Genomic DNA, 16,579 nt, shown 5'->3' with positions numbered 1-16,579 from the left:
CTGCTGCAGCCGGTGCTGCAGCCGGTGCTGCAGGCCGGTGCTGCAGCCGGTGCTGCAGCCGGTGCTGCAGGCCGGTGCTGCAGCCGGTGCTGCAGGCCGGTGCTGCAGGCCGGTGCTGCAGCCGGTGCTGCAGGCCGGTGCTGCAGCCGGTGCTGCAGGCCGGTGCTGCAGGCCGGTGCTGCAGGCGGTGCTGCAGCCGGTGCTACAGGCCGGTGCTGCAGGCGGTGCTGCAGGCCGGTGCTGCAGCCGGTGCTGCAGGCCGGTGCTGCAGGCCGGTGCTGCAGGCCGGTGCTGCAGCCGGTGCCTACACTCTCTCCAGCATCTCTAACCCACACACTTAACCCTTCGCTCCCTGGTCCGGCCCGATTCCTCCACAGCGACACAACGACCCGATCAGCATCTGCACATCAGAACCAGGACCGGAGCGGTTCAGGTTCAGAACCAACACATTTTCTTCAGCAAAGTTCATCACTGCTGCTGCACAACGAGCCGCTAACCAGAGAGACGGAGATGAGAATCACTGGACTGGTGGCAGCGAGCTGGTTCTGACCCGCTGGATCTGACCCGCTGGTTCTGACCCGCTGGATCTGACCCGCTGGTTCTGACCCGCTGGTTCTGACCCGCTGGATCTGACCCGCTGGTTCTGACCCGCTGGTTCTGACCCGCTGGTTCTGACCCGCTGGTTCTGATCTGGTTCTGATCCGTTCCTTTATAAACTTTGCTCCCTCTGGTTCTGGACGGATTTTTGCTCTTTTCTATTTTCAGACTGTTGCTTTGATGTGTAACCGTGGCAACAAGGTGTTGTTTTTGCAGCTGGGAGCTGATTAGCGTCTCCAGAGCTCAGATAACAGCTGAACTTTGACCCCAGAGCGAGGAGGAGGAATTCAAACCGATTCTTCGACGTTTCTCTGCTCGACTTTCTGACATTTCAAGAGGAGCGACAAAAGCAAAGGAGGTGGATCAGCATCCCAGACATGCTACTGTGGAAAACCATCTGTTCTGCCCAAATAAGGAGTTGTTAGCATGTTAGCATGTCTAATGGCGGTCATCAGACTGTCACAGATCAGCCTTCAGTTTATTCAACGCTAAAGTTTGGAAGAAAACCCAAAACATTTATTCCAACCTTAAATACTGAAGAAATGTTGGAAAACCTCTGAACTGATTAACCTGATATGAAGCAAACAGAAATGATTTTATTAATCCTGACTTCAAACAGGAAAAGCTTCGTCTGATTTCATATCAGGCAGATAAAAATTATTGTGTTTTTTATCTTTATTACACATTAAGTAAATATATAAACTCAGATTCAATGAAGTATCTAAATGTGTCTTAGATGTTTTTGTGTTTAAGCTGAACTGATTCCCAGGATCCACAGCAACTTTTTAAACTAACAGATTATTTTACTCTGATATTTAATTTCTCTTTAGGATTACTGAAATATTCTGGAGCTGAACGGAGCGTGGAAATGTTTCAGGTAGCAGATGGAGGCCAAACTATGAAGATCTGAGTTAATAAACGTTTTAGGAAGAGCTGCAGACGGAAGGACAGATTTAAAAGATGATTTTAAAAAGATGTTTCACTGCAGGCAGATCAGAAGTTTTATTTATGGCTGCATGTGGAGGGAAGAGCGTTGGAAGATGTCTGCAGAGAACATCTGACCAAATATTAAAACCTGAAATGAGAAACGATGTTTGAGTCAAACGGAGCTGGAAGAAACCGACGGATCCGGTTCTGAAGTTTAACTGAGATTAAAATGTTTCTGTGACAAAAATCAGAAACTAATTCAGCTAACCAAACCAAACAGAGATAAAATGTGTGGATTGTTGTTGTTATTGATTCATGCTGCCGTTTTTTGTTGGTTTTAAACAGTTTTACTTTGTCTGATTAGCAGCAGACCTTCCAGCGATTGGATCGGTGCAGTGGAGCGGATCGCTTCGTTCTGACTGCAGACCTTTAAGGATTCGTTCAGACGATCGTTCCCTCAGCCGCCTGCCTGATGGATGATGAGCCACTCAAGTCAAACATCCACTGTTTTTCATAGAAATATCATATTTTTCTACATAAATAACCTGAATTGAGTTGAGGTGTCAGATTAAAGATTAATTAGCTTCTTTTCCTGCAGCGCTCCTCAGCGTTTGACATGTTGAGCTCTCACTTTAAGCAGTTCAAAGGTTTTTGTCATTTTAATGCTTTTCTTATTACTTCCTGGTGCATAAAAGCGGCTCAGTCGTTAATCTGCAGTCGATGCCGTCTGACGGCTGTCAGACTGCTGAGAGGAAGAAAACATGTAGCTGACATCAGCAGGCAGAACAACAGTAGTTTCTGTATGTGTGGTTCTGATTTTCTACCTGATCTCATCAGGTCAGCGGAGACGCGTCACTTCCACCACGGACACAGAAAATGTTTCGATTTAGTCCCAAACATCAGCTGGTCAAATGAAATGCCACTAAAGGCAGAAGAAGCAATTAAACCTTCAGAGAACTTTACATGAAAACAGTTTTAGCTGCAGAAACGCTGTGAGGGATTCCTGCTGCTCTCTGGTTCCCACAGCAGAAACACTTTTCATTCAGAAAACACAAAAGATAACTGATGCTAAATATTTCACCACTAAAATAACAGCGTTACTAAAAACAGTAATTTCATGTAAATGGATCGTTGTCACCATGACTACAGATTAATTCAGTCCACATGTGATCAGTCTAAGACGAATAAGATAAACTGTCCAGTGAGGGTGAGGCCAGCCGGCGGCGGTGTGCAGCACAGAGTCCTGACCCGGTTTGGTTTTAATACGCCGGGATCTTCCAGGCCTGCAGGCAGAGCGATCCTGAGGGGACGCCGCCGCCAGCGCAGCCGGCCTCCCTCTGCTGGAACAGGGTAAAGTTCACTGGAAGGCAGAACTCAGTTACTGCCTTTGTCCCCTGATGGCCGATTACTTTCCCTAAACCAGGTTATTCATCTGGCCAACCAGAAGCTGACCAAAGCTGTGCTGATTCTGTGGAAACGTATTGCTGACACAGAGGAAAATATGTTCTTAACGCCAATTATAATCGTATGAATGCGGTCATTTCCTCCAGAAGGTGGCGGTAGTGTGCTCTCAGCCCTCCTTGACGATGAAGAAGTTGGCTTACCAGGTTCATTTGGGTTAATTTCCTACAAGAACTAGATGTAAGATTCTGGACCGTTTGGTACTGATCCGATACCAAATAAATATAGTCCAGTATTGCCAAAGCTTTTTTTGATTTAAATTTGATGCATAATCAAACCTCTGACCTTGCAGGTGTTTTTCTGCTGCCTGGAAGCTGCCGCCCACCTGGATGAGGACGGAGCGAGTTATCCAGGCAGACCGGAAGCTGCTGAGTGATTCATGACGGAGCTGCTGGAAGTTCTCTGCAGCAGTTTACCGTTCATCTGGACCGGATGACAGCTCAGCGCGGACATGTTGGCCCGGCTGGGACTCTGTGAAACTGATGTCAGGATGTTTAATGAAACCAAGAGTGAAACATTTTCTACCTAAACTCTCCGGATCGCCATCACTGCCTCCTTCCACTCAGCAGTTTCAGAAAGCAATCAAAACAGGAAACTGGAAAAGGTTGTCGAATAGCGCCGCCTGGTGCTGGATCATATTTTAATTGTTTTTACAACAATTAAATAAACGTGAACTTTGACCCCAAAGAGAGGAGTTTAAAAAGAGGCTTCAAGGGCGCAGAGGGAGAAGGAGGAAGTTCAAACCGTCACTTCCCCTAACATGTCTGACCAGAGAGTTACAGCAAAAGCGAAGGAGGTGGATAGCAGAGCTGCTAACAGCTGATGACGTCATCATGTTACTGTAGAACACCGTCTGAGCTGCTAGCATGTTAGCATGAGACTGGCATACAGCAACAGTCAGAGGCCTGTTCAGATTCGTTGTGATACTGACTGCTACAGGAGCTCCTTCCTGCCCACAGCATCACGTCAACAGATGACGAGTTATTAACCTTTAACCTCCATCTATCCAACCAGGACAGACTCATTTCTCCCACTTTGGAGTAAATCAAGTATTTTTAAATTGAGTTATCCATTAAAATCACAGTTTTCTTGTTTCTGCTGTGATTAATTTGTCTGGAGAGCGCCGGCCACTGCAGCTGACGTCCTGCACTTTGTGGCTCCATTTCCCATCAGGCATCAATTATTTCAGTGTAAACAGTCATTTGTAAAGTGATAGTTGTGTCAGTGAAAATGAGAGCTAATTAGATTAGCCAAACTTTCCTAATGACTCTGTATTTGCTCGTCTCTCCGCGGCGCGTCGAACTGGCAGCCGGATGAGTTTAAGGCTGGATTAGGAGAATTTAGCAAATGTCAGAATAAACTTTCTGACTCAGCTGTTTTTCTCCTCTGCTGGGTGACTAAAAGAAAAACAAACACTGAAAAAGTTTCCAAAGTATTTCACTTTCCTCCCTTTAAAGTGTCACTGTGAGAGGTGGCTGTCTGTTTCAGCTTTCATTCAAAGTGTTCTGCTGAACTGCAGCTGTGAACCGGCGAGGAGGACTCCAAACTCCTTCACAGAAATGAGACAAATCCCTCAAAGCTCGATGGTTTGGCCTAAATACTGAGCCGGATTAAAACTGCTCATTTCTGCTGCAATAATTATGTGACTGGATATTATGACAGACGTAACAATCTGGGGTCAGTTTAATGGAGAGAGCTGAAGAGGTACTTAAAAAGAGATTTTCTCTGCCGGATAAATAAGACAAATTAAAAACTTCACTCCACTTTCTCTGCGCTGAACACCAGATTATGGATTATTATTGAAGCACATTATTGGTCCCATCACAGAAGCTACAGTTGGTGAATGAATGGACAGTTTTCCAGTCACAGCTCATGAAATCTTGACCTGCCTTAAATGTTTCATGCAGGTGAAACACTGGGACAGGCCTCCAGCCCACCAGGGGGCGACAGAGAGACAAACAGGACAGACAACCATCCACACACTGAGGGGCCCGACGAGGACGGAACGAAGTCGGACTGTCGATGCGAGGTCACGAGGTTCCAAGACATTAGTTTTCATATGCAGTAACGTCATGACGTTTGGTCGTGTGGTTTGAACGCAGAGAGGAACGACGTATCCCAAAGTTTCCAAAGAGTCTGCAGTCTGAACGCTCATGTCGCATTTTAACCGACTTTTACATCAACGTGAGACATGCGTCAAAATTCAGCAGCAGAAGAAGCCGGGCGGCCATCTTAACTGCCTTAAACGGAGCGCTGGGCGGCCATCTTTACTGCCTTAAATAGAGCGCTGGGCGGCCATCTTTACTGCCGTAAAAGGAGCGCCGGGCGGCCATCTTTACTGCCGTAAAAAGAGCGCCGGGCGGCCATCTTAACTGCCTTAAACGGAGCGCTGGGCGGCCATCTTTACTGCCTTAAATGGAGCGCTGGGCGGCCATCTTTACTGCCGTAAAAGGAGCGCCGGGCGGCCATCTTTACTGCCGTAAAAAGAGCATCGGGCGGCCATCTTTACTGCCTTAAACGGAGCGCTGGGCGGCCATCTTTACTGCCTTAAATGGAGCGCTGGGCGGCCATCTTGACTGCCGTAAAAGGAGCGCCGGGCGGCCATATTTACTGCCTTAAACGGAGCGCTGGGCGGCCATCTTTACTGCCTTAAATGGAGCGCTGGGCGGCCATCTTGACTGCCGTAAAAGGAGCACCGGGCGGCCATCTTTACTGCCGTAAAAAGAGCGCCGGGCGGCCATCTTTACTGCCTTAAACGGAGTGCTGGGCAGCCATCTTTATTGCCTTAAATGGAGCGCCGGGCGGCCATCTTTACTGCCATAAACGGAGCGCCGGGCGGCCATCTTTACTGCCGTACACGGAGCGCCGGGCGGCCATCTTTACTGCCGTAAAAAGAGCGCCGGGCGGCCATCTTAACTGCCTTAAACGGAGCGCTGGGCGGCCATCTTTACTGCCTTAAATGGAGCGCTGGGCGGCCATCTTTACTGCCGTAAAAAGAGCGCCGGGCGGCCATCTTTACTGCCTTAAACGGAGCGCTGGGCGGCCATCTTTACTGCCTTAAATGGAGCGCTGGGCGGCCATCTTTACTGCCTTAAATGGAGCGCCGGGCGGCCATCTTTACTGCCGTAAATGGAGCGCCGGGCGGCCATCTTTACTGCCGTACACAGAGTGCTGGGCGGCCATCTTTACTGCCTTAAATGGAGCGCCGGGCGGCCATCTTTACTGCCGTACACGGAGCGCCGGGCGGCCATCTTTACTGCCGTAAACGGAGCGCCGGGCCGCCATCTTTACTGCCGTAAAAAGAGCGCTGGGCGGCCATCTTTACTGCCGTAAATGGAGCGCCGGGCGGCCATCTTTACTGCCGTACACGGAGCGCCGGGCGGCCATCTTTACTGCCGTACACGGAGCGCCGGGCGGCCATCTTTACTGCCGTACACGGAGCGCCGGGCGGCCATCTTTACTGCCGTAAACGGAGCGCCGGGCGGCCATCTTTACTGCCGTAAACTGAGCGCCTCAGTTCAATGCAACACATATTATCATAACCTCACATAAACCATAGTTGTTACACAAAATGAATATTCTGGGGCCTGACTGACTCCTGACCGACACCACAAGGATTTTTCAAACATGCTGAAGAGAAACTGCCCAACATGTCACAGTCATTTCCTTTATCCTGAAACCATTGTGCTTCCTAACTGTACATTGTGATTAATGGTGTCAAAATCGATTGCAAAATCAATGAAAACTTGGATTATCTCACACCAATGTACCCATAACAACTGTAGCTTAAAACATAGAAAGGTCCAAGGGGTGTAAATACTTTTCCAATCCACTGTAGCACCCTGACCTTTGATAAGTCATTTCCCAGTTCTGTGGAAACATGAATGAAATCACAGTATTTCTGAGCTCAAAGCGTCGCTCTAATACTATGAAGCATAATTGGAACAGAGCTGAGATCCTGAGAGTCAAGTGGTGAATTTTGATTTACCACCAGCTACGCTGAAATTCTGCTAAAGCAGCATGAAAACGTCTTTCCTTCCTGTCTCCTCTGGAGCTTTAATCCCATCTGAAGGAGACGCGGCGCTGGTGAGGCTGCAGAGCAGATTTAAAACCTCCAGCAGCTGCAGGCGTCACAGGAGCGCCCAGCTAGCAGCGCTCACACGGCTCACCTGGTCACAACAACCCCAGAAATGAGAAACAGTGAGTTTGTTTCTGTCTGAACGTCCTGGAACTATGAGAGAATATTTTCATGTTTCTGCACCATTTCAATGTCCGGTACAGAGCTCTGATAGGTGAACGTCAGCCCACCTGCTGTTTTCTCCCAAGGGAATATTTCACATAAATGATAAAACCACAAACACCTGAGCAAAAAAACTGTTTTCATGACATTAATTTAATCTATGAAGAGAATAAATCCCAGAATTCATCAGTTCTGGGTGAAGCAGTAATCACACCCTAAACCTGCTGACCGATTTGTTGGACGATTCTCCAGCAAATCAATCACATTTAGGTCCAGACTTTGACTAGACCACAGCTAAATCTTTATTTTGCTCATTGGACATAGATGAACTTTCTGTTGCCAGAGCAGAAAATCTTCCTCACTTAATGAATCCCTGACCATGATACTGCCACCACCATGTTTGACTTCAGGTTTTTTGGGAATCCTTCTGGATCGATCAGGTCGTGTTGCTTTCTAAGACTTTTCATGCAGTGATTTAAATAAATGAAGTGAAACATGTTTTTATTTTAATTGATATAAAGTTATTTTAATGATCTGAAACATTTCGGTTCAGGTTTTCTGCAGGTTGCCCACATGATGACCAAACAGAGGAAATCTTTCAGTTTTTCCGTCAGTCCAGGCTGGATGTTGGCTGCAGCGTTCTGCAGATCCTGACCAGCGGGTCAGACGGGTCGTGTTCATGTCAGATGCACCTGACCTTATGACCCCAGGGGCCAGACATTTAGTCGGACAGAAACCCAGAGACTGGCTGCCCGGCAATGCAGAGACACGAAGAGGAGCAGAAACCCATCGGCATATTCAGACCCGGATTGTCTTCAGCTCAGACACGAAGCCAAAACACCAGGATGAGGAACAACAAACAATATATATTCATATATTCTGAAGAAAAGACAAGAACACCTGGAAGTTAGGAGACTTTTAACAGAAACAAAATGTTTTTTTATTTTTCAGATCTTTAAATTGTTTTTGTCTCTCATGTTTGATGGAGAATCAGATGTTGGATCGCTACGGCGACGGGTGTCACATAAAACCTGCAGAACCAGGCTGCTTCACATACTTTACATGATTCCTCTGTGCGTTCATAATTATATCCAGATCATTAATCTTTAATGCTATTTATTTAAAGGGCCAGCCACATTAATTAGCATGAAGTCTTCAGCCTGGCAGGTAAACATTTAGCCACACAGGCTCATGTTATAAAACCCACATCATTAATAAAATAAGGCAAAAGAACATTGGAAATTAATCTCAAACCTGAGAGATAATCATTTATGTAAATGGAGAACATGAACTGATACCAAAACACAGAATTATTGATAAAGAGCTTTAAAAGAGGCTTTTAGGTTCTTATGATAATTCAGAAAACCAGGAAACATTAAAACAGTCCAAGGATCAGTGCAGCACTTAAATCCTTCAGACGTCCTTCATAACGTGTTGTTGTAATAAAAACAGCTTTAACAGTAAAAGTGTGAGGCTTGGAGAGCAGCAGGCTGTTAGCGGCTGGAGGCCGAGCCGATAACAAGCTGCGAACGGAAGCAAAACTAAAACTGGACAACTTTCCCCTAAAATCACAGCTGCTTCAAAGCTGCAGAAGGTCTCTATTTCTCCCCCGAGTCTCCCTAATAAACCCGTCAGACAGGGAAGTTTCACACTTTGGTTTGAAACAAAGTGGCTCTTCAGCAAAAAAACAACAAGGAGCCAAACTGCTGGTTTCTGATTGGCCGTGAAGCTTTCTGTCATCTAACGGCGCTTTCCTGCCCACATTTCGCTTAAATTAAACGCAGCTCATCAGCAGTGTTGTCATGCCAACCATTATTTTTCCAAAATTAGAAAAATTACGAGGTTGAATCCAGCTCACATTTTTTATTCAAGGAATTTTCTATAAACACAATTTAAATAAGGCCTTGAGGCAAAGATTGGACCTGCAGTTATGGGAAATATTGTTTTAAATATATTTGTTTCTGTTCAGTCTGATCAGCAAACCTAAACCGTTTACTGTGGGAACAGAGCAATGCATTCTGGGTACAGGATGAACATGACAGCATCACAGTGGAGAACCCTAGGAGAGGAAACGGATCGGTCTTCACCTCTTCAAAATAAGAGCATGCATATAAACGACAGATGTTGAACTTTATTTAACTGGAAGTTTACAAAAAACAGGAAGTAGATTAATTATAATTAATCAGGAAAAATTAATTTAGAGGAAGCTAAATATGTTAAATGTTTTCAAAGTTCGCAAAAACGCTAGCGTGCTAAACAGAGAATGAGCTAATCTGCTAATGTTAGCGCATTAGCAGCAGTGAGTTCACCACTAAGGAAGAGATGATTTGGTATTTAAATAAATATTCATTCTGCTGTTAGTTTTCACACGTCTCCCTGACCTGGCACTGACAGCAGCTCTGGCCTAGTTAAAGTAACCAGCTGATCACACAGTTTAGAAACTATTTTTATCCATAGAACCTATTAATCATTTATAAATGTAGTGTTTGTTTAGCTTTCTTTGGGAAATGTTAGTTTGTTCCAGCTGCTCAGCAAACATCAGGACTGCTGAAGCCGTTGCTGTGAAATAGCAGCTTTTATTGGAGAGATTTTATTTTATTAGCGTATGAAGCAGTGGGAGCAAAAACAGCCTTTGATGGCTCTTAAGTTCTCCATTACATCGTCCCTGTTTGCTTTCTTGATGCTGCATTTTCAGGCCCAAGACTGAAACAGAGAAGAGCTTCACAAAGTGAACATAAAGTCGGCCTGAAAGCCAATGAATGCAGCCATTAGTTTCTGATCCAGTAGAGTGGAAGTGCGGTGTGTAAGTGTAACACATGCTATGAGGCCGGCAGAGAAACACAGATGTTATTGTTGCTCACAGAGCATCTAATGGCCTCCTGCTGTGATGAAGGTGACGTTTGGAATGAGAGCTGCTTCTGTAACCCAGTTAAAGTTAATGAGCTGCGACACTCGGAGACCTTCCTGTGAAGATCGGCCACACAACCCGCGACGCAACGGCAAACAGGTGAATCACGCCAGCAGACAAATACATGAAAATATGAAACACGTTTGCTGAGACTCTCTAAACCTGCGGCTCACTTTGTTTTACCTCCCAATGAATAAAACGGGCAACACAAGAGAACCGACTCCACTTAACATCTGCAGTGTTCCCAAACGGAGCAACAGGGAAACCCGTCCATCTGTCTGTCCCTCCGTCTGTCTGTCTGTCCCTATGTCTGTCTGTCCCTCCATCTGTCTGTCCCTCTGTCTGTCTGTCCCTCCATCTGTCTGTCCCTCCATCTGTCTGTCTGTCCCTCTGTCTGTCTGTCCCTCTGTCTGTCTGTCCCTCCGTCTGTCTGTCTGTCCCTCTGTCTGTCTGTCCCTCCATCTGTCTGTCTGTCCCTATGTCTGTCTGTCCCTCCATCTGTCTGTCTGTCCCTCCGTCTGTCTGTCCCTCTGTCTGTCTGTCCCTCCATCTGTCTGTCTGTCCCTATGTCTGTCTGTCCCTCTGTCTGTCTGTCTGTCCCTCTGTCTGTCTGTCCCTCCATCTGTCTGTCTGTCCCTATGTCTGTCTGTCCCTCCGTCTGTCTGTCTGTCCCTCTGTCTGTCTGTCCCTCCATCTGTCTGTCCCTCCATCTGTCTGTCTGTCCCTCTGTCTGTCTGTCTGTCCCTCCATCTGTCTGTCCCTCCATCTGTCTGTCTGTCCCTCTGTCTGTCTGTCTGTCCCTCCATCTGTCTGTCCCTCCATCTGTCTGTCTGTCCCTCTGTCTGTCTGTCTGTCCCTCCATCTGTCTGTCCCTCCATCTGTCTGTCTGTCCCTCCATCTGTCTGTCTGTCCCTCTGTCTGTCTGTCCCTCCGTCTGTCTGTCTGTCCCTCCATCTGTCTGTCTGTCCCTCCATCTGTCTGTCTGTCTGTCCCTCCCTCTGTCTGTCTGTCTGTCCCTCCGTCTGTCTGTCTGTCTGTCCCTCCATCTGTCTGTCTGTCCCTCCATCTGTCTGTCTGTCCCTCTGTCTGTCTGTCCCTCCATCTGTCTGTCTGTCCCTCCATCTGTCTGTCTGTCTGTCCCTCCATCTGTCTGTCTGTCCCTCCATCTGTCTGTCTGTCTGTCCCTCCGTCTGTCTGTCTGTCCCTCCATCTGTCTGTCTGTCCCTCCATCTGTCTGTCTGTCCCTCTGTCTGTCTGTCCCTCCATCTGTCTGTCTGTCTGTCCCTCCATCTGTCTGTCTGTCCCTCCATCTGTCTGTCTGTCCCTCTGTCTGTCTGTCCCTCCATCTGTCTGTCTGTCCCTCTGTCTGTCCCTCTGTCTGTCTGTCCCTCTGTCTGTCCCTCTGTCTGTCTGTCTGTCCCTCCATCTGTCTGTCCCTCCATCTGTCTGTCTGTCCCTCTGTCTGTCTGTCTGTCCCTCCATCTGTCTGTCCCTCCATCTGTCTGTCTGTCCCTCCATCTGTCTGTCTGTCCCTCTGTCTGTCTGTCCCTCCGTCTGTCTGTCTGTCCCTCTGTCTGTCTGTCCCTCCATCTGTCTGTCTGTCCCTCTGTCTGTCTGTCCCTCCATCTGTCTGTCTGTCCCTCCATCTGTCTGTCTGTCCCTCCATCTGTCTGTCTGTCTGTCCCTCCGTCTGTCTGTCTGTCTGTCCCTCCGTCTGTCTGTCTGTCTGTCCCTCCATCTGTCTGTCTGTCCCTCCATCTGTCTGTCTGTCCCTCTGTCTGTCTGTCCCTCCATCTGTCTGTCTGTCCCTCCATCTGTCTGTCTGTCTGTCCCTCCATCTGTCTGTCTGTCCCTCCATCTGTCTGTCTGTCTGTCCCTCCGTCTGTCTGTCTGTCCCTCCATCTGTCTGTCTGTCCCTCCATCTGTCTGTCTGTCCCTCTGTCTGTCTGTCCCTCCATCTGTCTGTCTGTCTGTCCCTCCATCTGTCTGTCTGTCCCTCCATCTGTCTGTCTGTCCCTCTGTCTGTCTGTCCCTCCATCTGTCTGTCTGTCCCTCTGTCTGTCCCTCTGTCTGTCTGTCTGTCCCTCTGTCTGTCTGTCCCTCCATCTGTCTGTCTGTCCCTCCGTCTGTCTGTCCCTCCATCTGTCTGTCTGTCCCTCCATCTGTCTGTCTGTCCCTCTGTCTGTCCCTCCATCTGTCTGTCTGTCCCTCTGTCTGTCTGTCCCTCCATCTGTCTGTCTGTCCCTCCATCTGTCTGTCTGTCCCTCCGTCTGTCTGTCCCTCCATCTGTCTGTCTGTCCCTCCATCTGTCTGTCTGTCCCTCCATCTGTCTGTCTGTCCCTCCATCTGTCTGTCTGTCCCTCCATCTGTCTGTCTGTCCCTCTGTCTGTCTGTCCCTCCGTCTGTCTGTCTGTCCCTCCATCTGTCTGTCTGTCCCTCCATCTGTCTGTCTGTCTGTCCCTCCGTCTGTCTGTCTGTCCCTCCATCTGTCTGTCTGTCTGTCCCTCCGTCTGTCTGTCTGTCTGTCCCTCCGTCTGTCTGTCTGTCTGTCCCTCCATCTGTCTGTCTGTCCCTCCATCTGTCTGTCTGTCCCTCTGTCTGTCTGTCCCTCCATCTGTCTGTCTGTCCCTCCATCTGTCTGTCTGTCTGTCCCTCCATCTGTCTGTCTGTCCCTCCATCTGTCTGTCTGTCTGTCCCTCCATCTGTCTGTCTGTCCCTCCATCTGTCTGTCTGTCTGTCCCTCCATCTGTCTGTCTGTCCCTCCATCTGTCTGTCTGTCTGTCCCTCCGTCTGTCTGTCTGTCCCTCCATCTGTCTGTCTGTCTGTCCCTCCATCTGTCTGTCTGTCCCTCCATCTGTCTGTCTGTCTGTCCCTCCATCTGTCTGTCTGTCCCTCCATCTGTCTGTCTGTCTGTCCCTCCATCTGTCTGTCTGTCCCTCCATCTGTCTGTCTGTCTGTCCCTCCGTCTGTCTGTCTGTCCCTCCATCTGTCTGTCTGTCCCTCCATCTGTCTGTCCCTCCGTCCATCCCTCCACCCCTCCCTCCATCCATCCCTCCGCCCGGCTGGAAGGGACAAACCACGTTCCTGAACTTCAGAACCGTGTCCCCGGACTCGGACCAGCTGACTCTCATCCATCCACCAGAACCGCATCGACCTGCTTTGGGCTGCAGGTTCAGCCCAGCGGGTCGAGAGGCGGCCCGCTGGGAACGGGCTCCACTTTGTGCCAACAATGTGAACACAGCTCTTATTAAAAAAAGCAAAATCAGATCCCTTCAACAAATCATGCAGATTCCATAAATCCAGCAGAAAATGAGGGGATTAGGAGATTATCCCCATTTAGGCACCAAACACATGTTGGGAATCTTTATCTGAACTCAAACAAAGTACAGGAACCATTCTGTCTGTCTGTCTGTCTGTCTGTCTGTCTGTCGCTGTGCTTGCAGAATGAAACTGTGTTTCACTTTTAAAGCTGTGATGTAGCAGACCAGGCCAGGAGCCAGAGGCGAGTCAAACTGGTCCAGCTGGTTGCTTCTGTTTGAAGTCGGCGCCTGTAAGGCGTGTCAGAGCGGATCTTACCTGATGCTCTGGACCTCCAGGATGTCTGGGTCTGAGGCGTTGAGTGACGCCACGAAGCTGCCCACTGGGACGTTCTCCATCCTGGTGACCAGCAGGGGGTCTGGGAAGAAGACGGGTCCCTCGTTGATGTCCTCCACTGTGACGTGGACGGTTGCCGTGGAGCTGGGACCGTAGCCAACGTCGGGAACCAAAGGATCCTCGTTCTCCACCCTGATGAGAAGCGTGTGGAACGCCGTGGTCTCGTAGTCCAGAGGCTGAAGAGGAGGAACGACGAAGAGCGACGAGGTTTAAACGATGAGGTTTGGTTGTTATCCGTGAGTTCAGAGACGCTGGAGTCGGCTCACCTTGACCACTGACAGCATTCCTTCGTTGTTGTCTGGGTTGGTTTGGACCTCGAAGCTCTGTTTGGGGTCTCCGCTGATGATGGAGTACAAGGCTCGCCACGCGCCCGTGGCCGGGTCGTCCCGGTCGTCCACCGTCAGGTTGACCACGACGCCTCGGGAGCCCTCATGCACACGGGCCTCAAACTGACGAAAAAGAGACAAACATGAGGGAGAGGAAACCACGAACAAACTCCACTGGACCTGAAGGGCTGGTTCTGGTTCTGGTGATGCTGGCTGGGACACGGATTTCAGAAGAAACAATATGAACACTGGCATTACAGAGAATATGACACAGTGTCTCTGAAGCAGAGAAATGCTGGAATCAATCAAACATTATTTTAAAAAGTGAGGAACAAAATCTTCATTTCATCTGGATGAAAAAATGAACTTTTCCTGCCGTGTGGATGAGATGGGAGACAGTGTTTATTTAATCCAACAGTTTATTTAATCCAACAGTTTATTTAATCCAACAGTTTATTTAATCCAACATCTTATTTAATCCAACAGTTTATTTAATCCAACAGTTTATTTAATCCAACAGTTTATTTAATCCAACAGTGTTTATTTAATCCAACAGTTTATTTAATCCAACAGTTTATTTAATCCAACATTTTATTTAATCCAACAGTTTATTTAATCCAACAGTGTTTATTTAATCCAACAGTTTATTTAATCCAACAGTTTATTTAATCCAACAGTGTTTATTTAATCCAACAGTTTATTTAATCCAACAGTTTATTTAATCCAACATCTTATTTAATCCAACAGTTTTTTTAATCCAACAGTTTTTTTAATCCAACATCTTATTTAATCCAACATCTTATTTAATCCAACAGTTTATTTAATCCAACAGTTTATTTAATCCAACAGTGTTTATTTAATCCAACATTTTATTTAATCCAACAGTGTTTATTTAATCCAACAGTTTATTTAATAAAACAGTTTATTTAATCCAACAGTGTTTATTTAATCCAACAGTTGATTTAATCCAACAGTGTTTATTTAATCCAACAGTGTTTATTTAATCCAACAGTGTTTATTTAATCCAACAGTGTTTATTTAATCCACCAGTTTATTTAATCCAACAGTTTATTTAATCCAACAGTTTATTTAATCCAACAGTGTTTATTGGGTGAAGTGTGTGGAAAGCTGATGACAAAGTAATTATTATTGTTTTACCATCTTAGTCTGAATGTGAAATGCTGTGTGAAGCTCGAGGTTCCCTGGCAGCAGAGTTGGACGTTCCAAGCATTTAGCATGCTGAGTTGAGCAAAACCTGATCAGTGCAGACAGATTGTCTCCACAGCTTAACATTAATATCTGATGATATCATTAGATCATTGAGATGATTTTTGTAGTTCATAAATATATTTGTGTAATCCAATCAGTGACGCACACTGGATGAGTTTCTATAAAGGTTTATAAAACCCAGCTTTTATTTTGATAGTCCACTTCTGGTTACCAGCAGGTGAATTTGAATATTAGCTGTTAGATTAATATTTAGTTTGTAAACTAAATATTTGGACTGAAACTGTGACATTTATAAATTAGTTATTAACACAGTGATTTAGAAAAATTAACCCTATTTTTTTTCTATTATGACTAAATAATCACAATTATTGTGTTAATTTTTGACTGTACCGTAGCGACCGCAGAGCGCTGCTGTTTACATGCGTTAGCTTGATGAAAGCAGCTGCTAATCAGGAAACCTTGGATGATTTGGACATTAATAATCGTTAATATTTCACAGAGAGAAATAACCTCATTCAGAAACCTGACTGCTTGACAGGCATGTTTTGACTTTTTACATTACTTGCACATACTTAGCTTTATTTGTGGGGGATGGGGAATTGGTCAGACTTTCTTCTTTAAGCTACAGACTTGTCTGAATGTCAAACCTTAATAGACAGAGAGACAGACAGACAGAAAAATGGAATATATGTGAGATTTTCTGGAGTCAAATCCAAGAAAAGCCTTCAGTGTAGCTTTAATTCCCTGGACAAAACACACATCAACCCACAGCTAAATAAACAACTATTCACACCAGAGTCCTTACAGAGCATCTCATTTATTCTTCAGTGTCAATCACTTCCCACCTCGCTGCTCATTGTTGGCGGCGCCTCAGTCAGATTCCTATCGATGCTCTGCCAGGCTCCCACTAAACACCACATTGTGATCAGGCACAAGCAATTCTGTCAGCATGTCTGCATGTGTGTGTGTGTGTGTGTGTGTGTGTGTGTCAGGGCCATTATTGTGTCAGAGCTTACAGCGTAATCTTTCAGACACAGAACAGTCTGTTTAAGGATCGCGTTGGTCCGGCCCAGATTACTGTCTCCTGTCAGCCACAGCATTGTTGTTCCACAGATTAGCCTCTTACTGCTTTACACTTCCTTGCTCTGTGCATTTATCTGAAGAGAGACAAACATTGATTTCTCCTCTTCTCTTTCTTTGCCACCTTCCCTATTCATCGAAAGCTTGTTAAAAAAC

The 16,579-nt window shown here is 46.7% G+C and overlaps 1 protein-coding gene across 1 annotated transcript in view; it reads right to left on the bottom strand.

Annotated features, from left to right (window-relative positions):
* LOC106918846 (cadherin 13, H-cadherin (heart)) overlaps nucleotides 1-16,579 on the bottom strand; it is a 40,781-nt gene that overhangs the window by 11,109 nt on the left and 13,093 nt on the right. Inside the window, exons 2-3 of the mRNA XM_014988889.2 lie at nucleotides 14,054-14,236; nucleotides 13,710-13,963 (exon numbers count right to left, since the gene is read on the bottom strand). Of these exons, the coding sequence (XP_014844375.2) occupies nucleotides 13,710-13,963; nucleotides 14,054-14,236 (437 nt within the window). The remainder of the gene's footprint in view (nucleotides 1-13,709; nucleotides 13,964-14,053; nucleotides 14,237-16,579) is intronic.

This window comes from Poecilia mexicana, unplaced genomic scaffold, assembly GCF_051168715.1.
Source record: "Poecilia mexicana isolate PSO_F unplaced genomic scaffold, ASM5116871v1 scaffold_6, whole genome shotgun sequence".
Classification (NCBI taxonomy): domain Eukaryota; kingdom Metazoa; phylum Chordata; class Actinopteri; order Cyprinodontiformes; family Poeciliidae; genus Poecilia; species Poecilia mexicana.
This window is presented reverse-complemented; position numbering and strand designations above follow the sequence as displayed.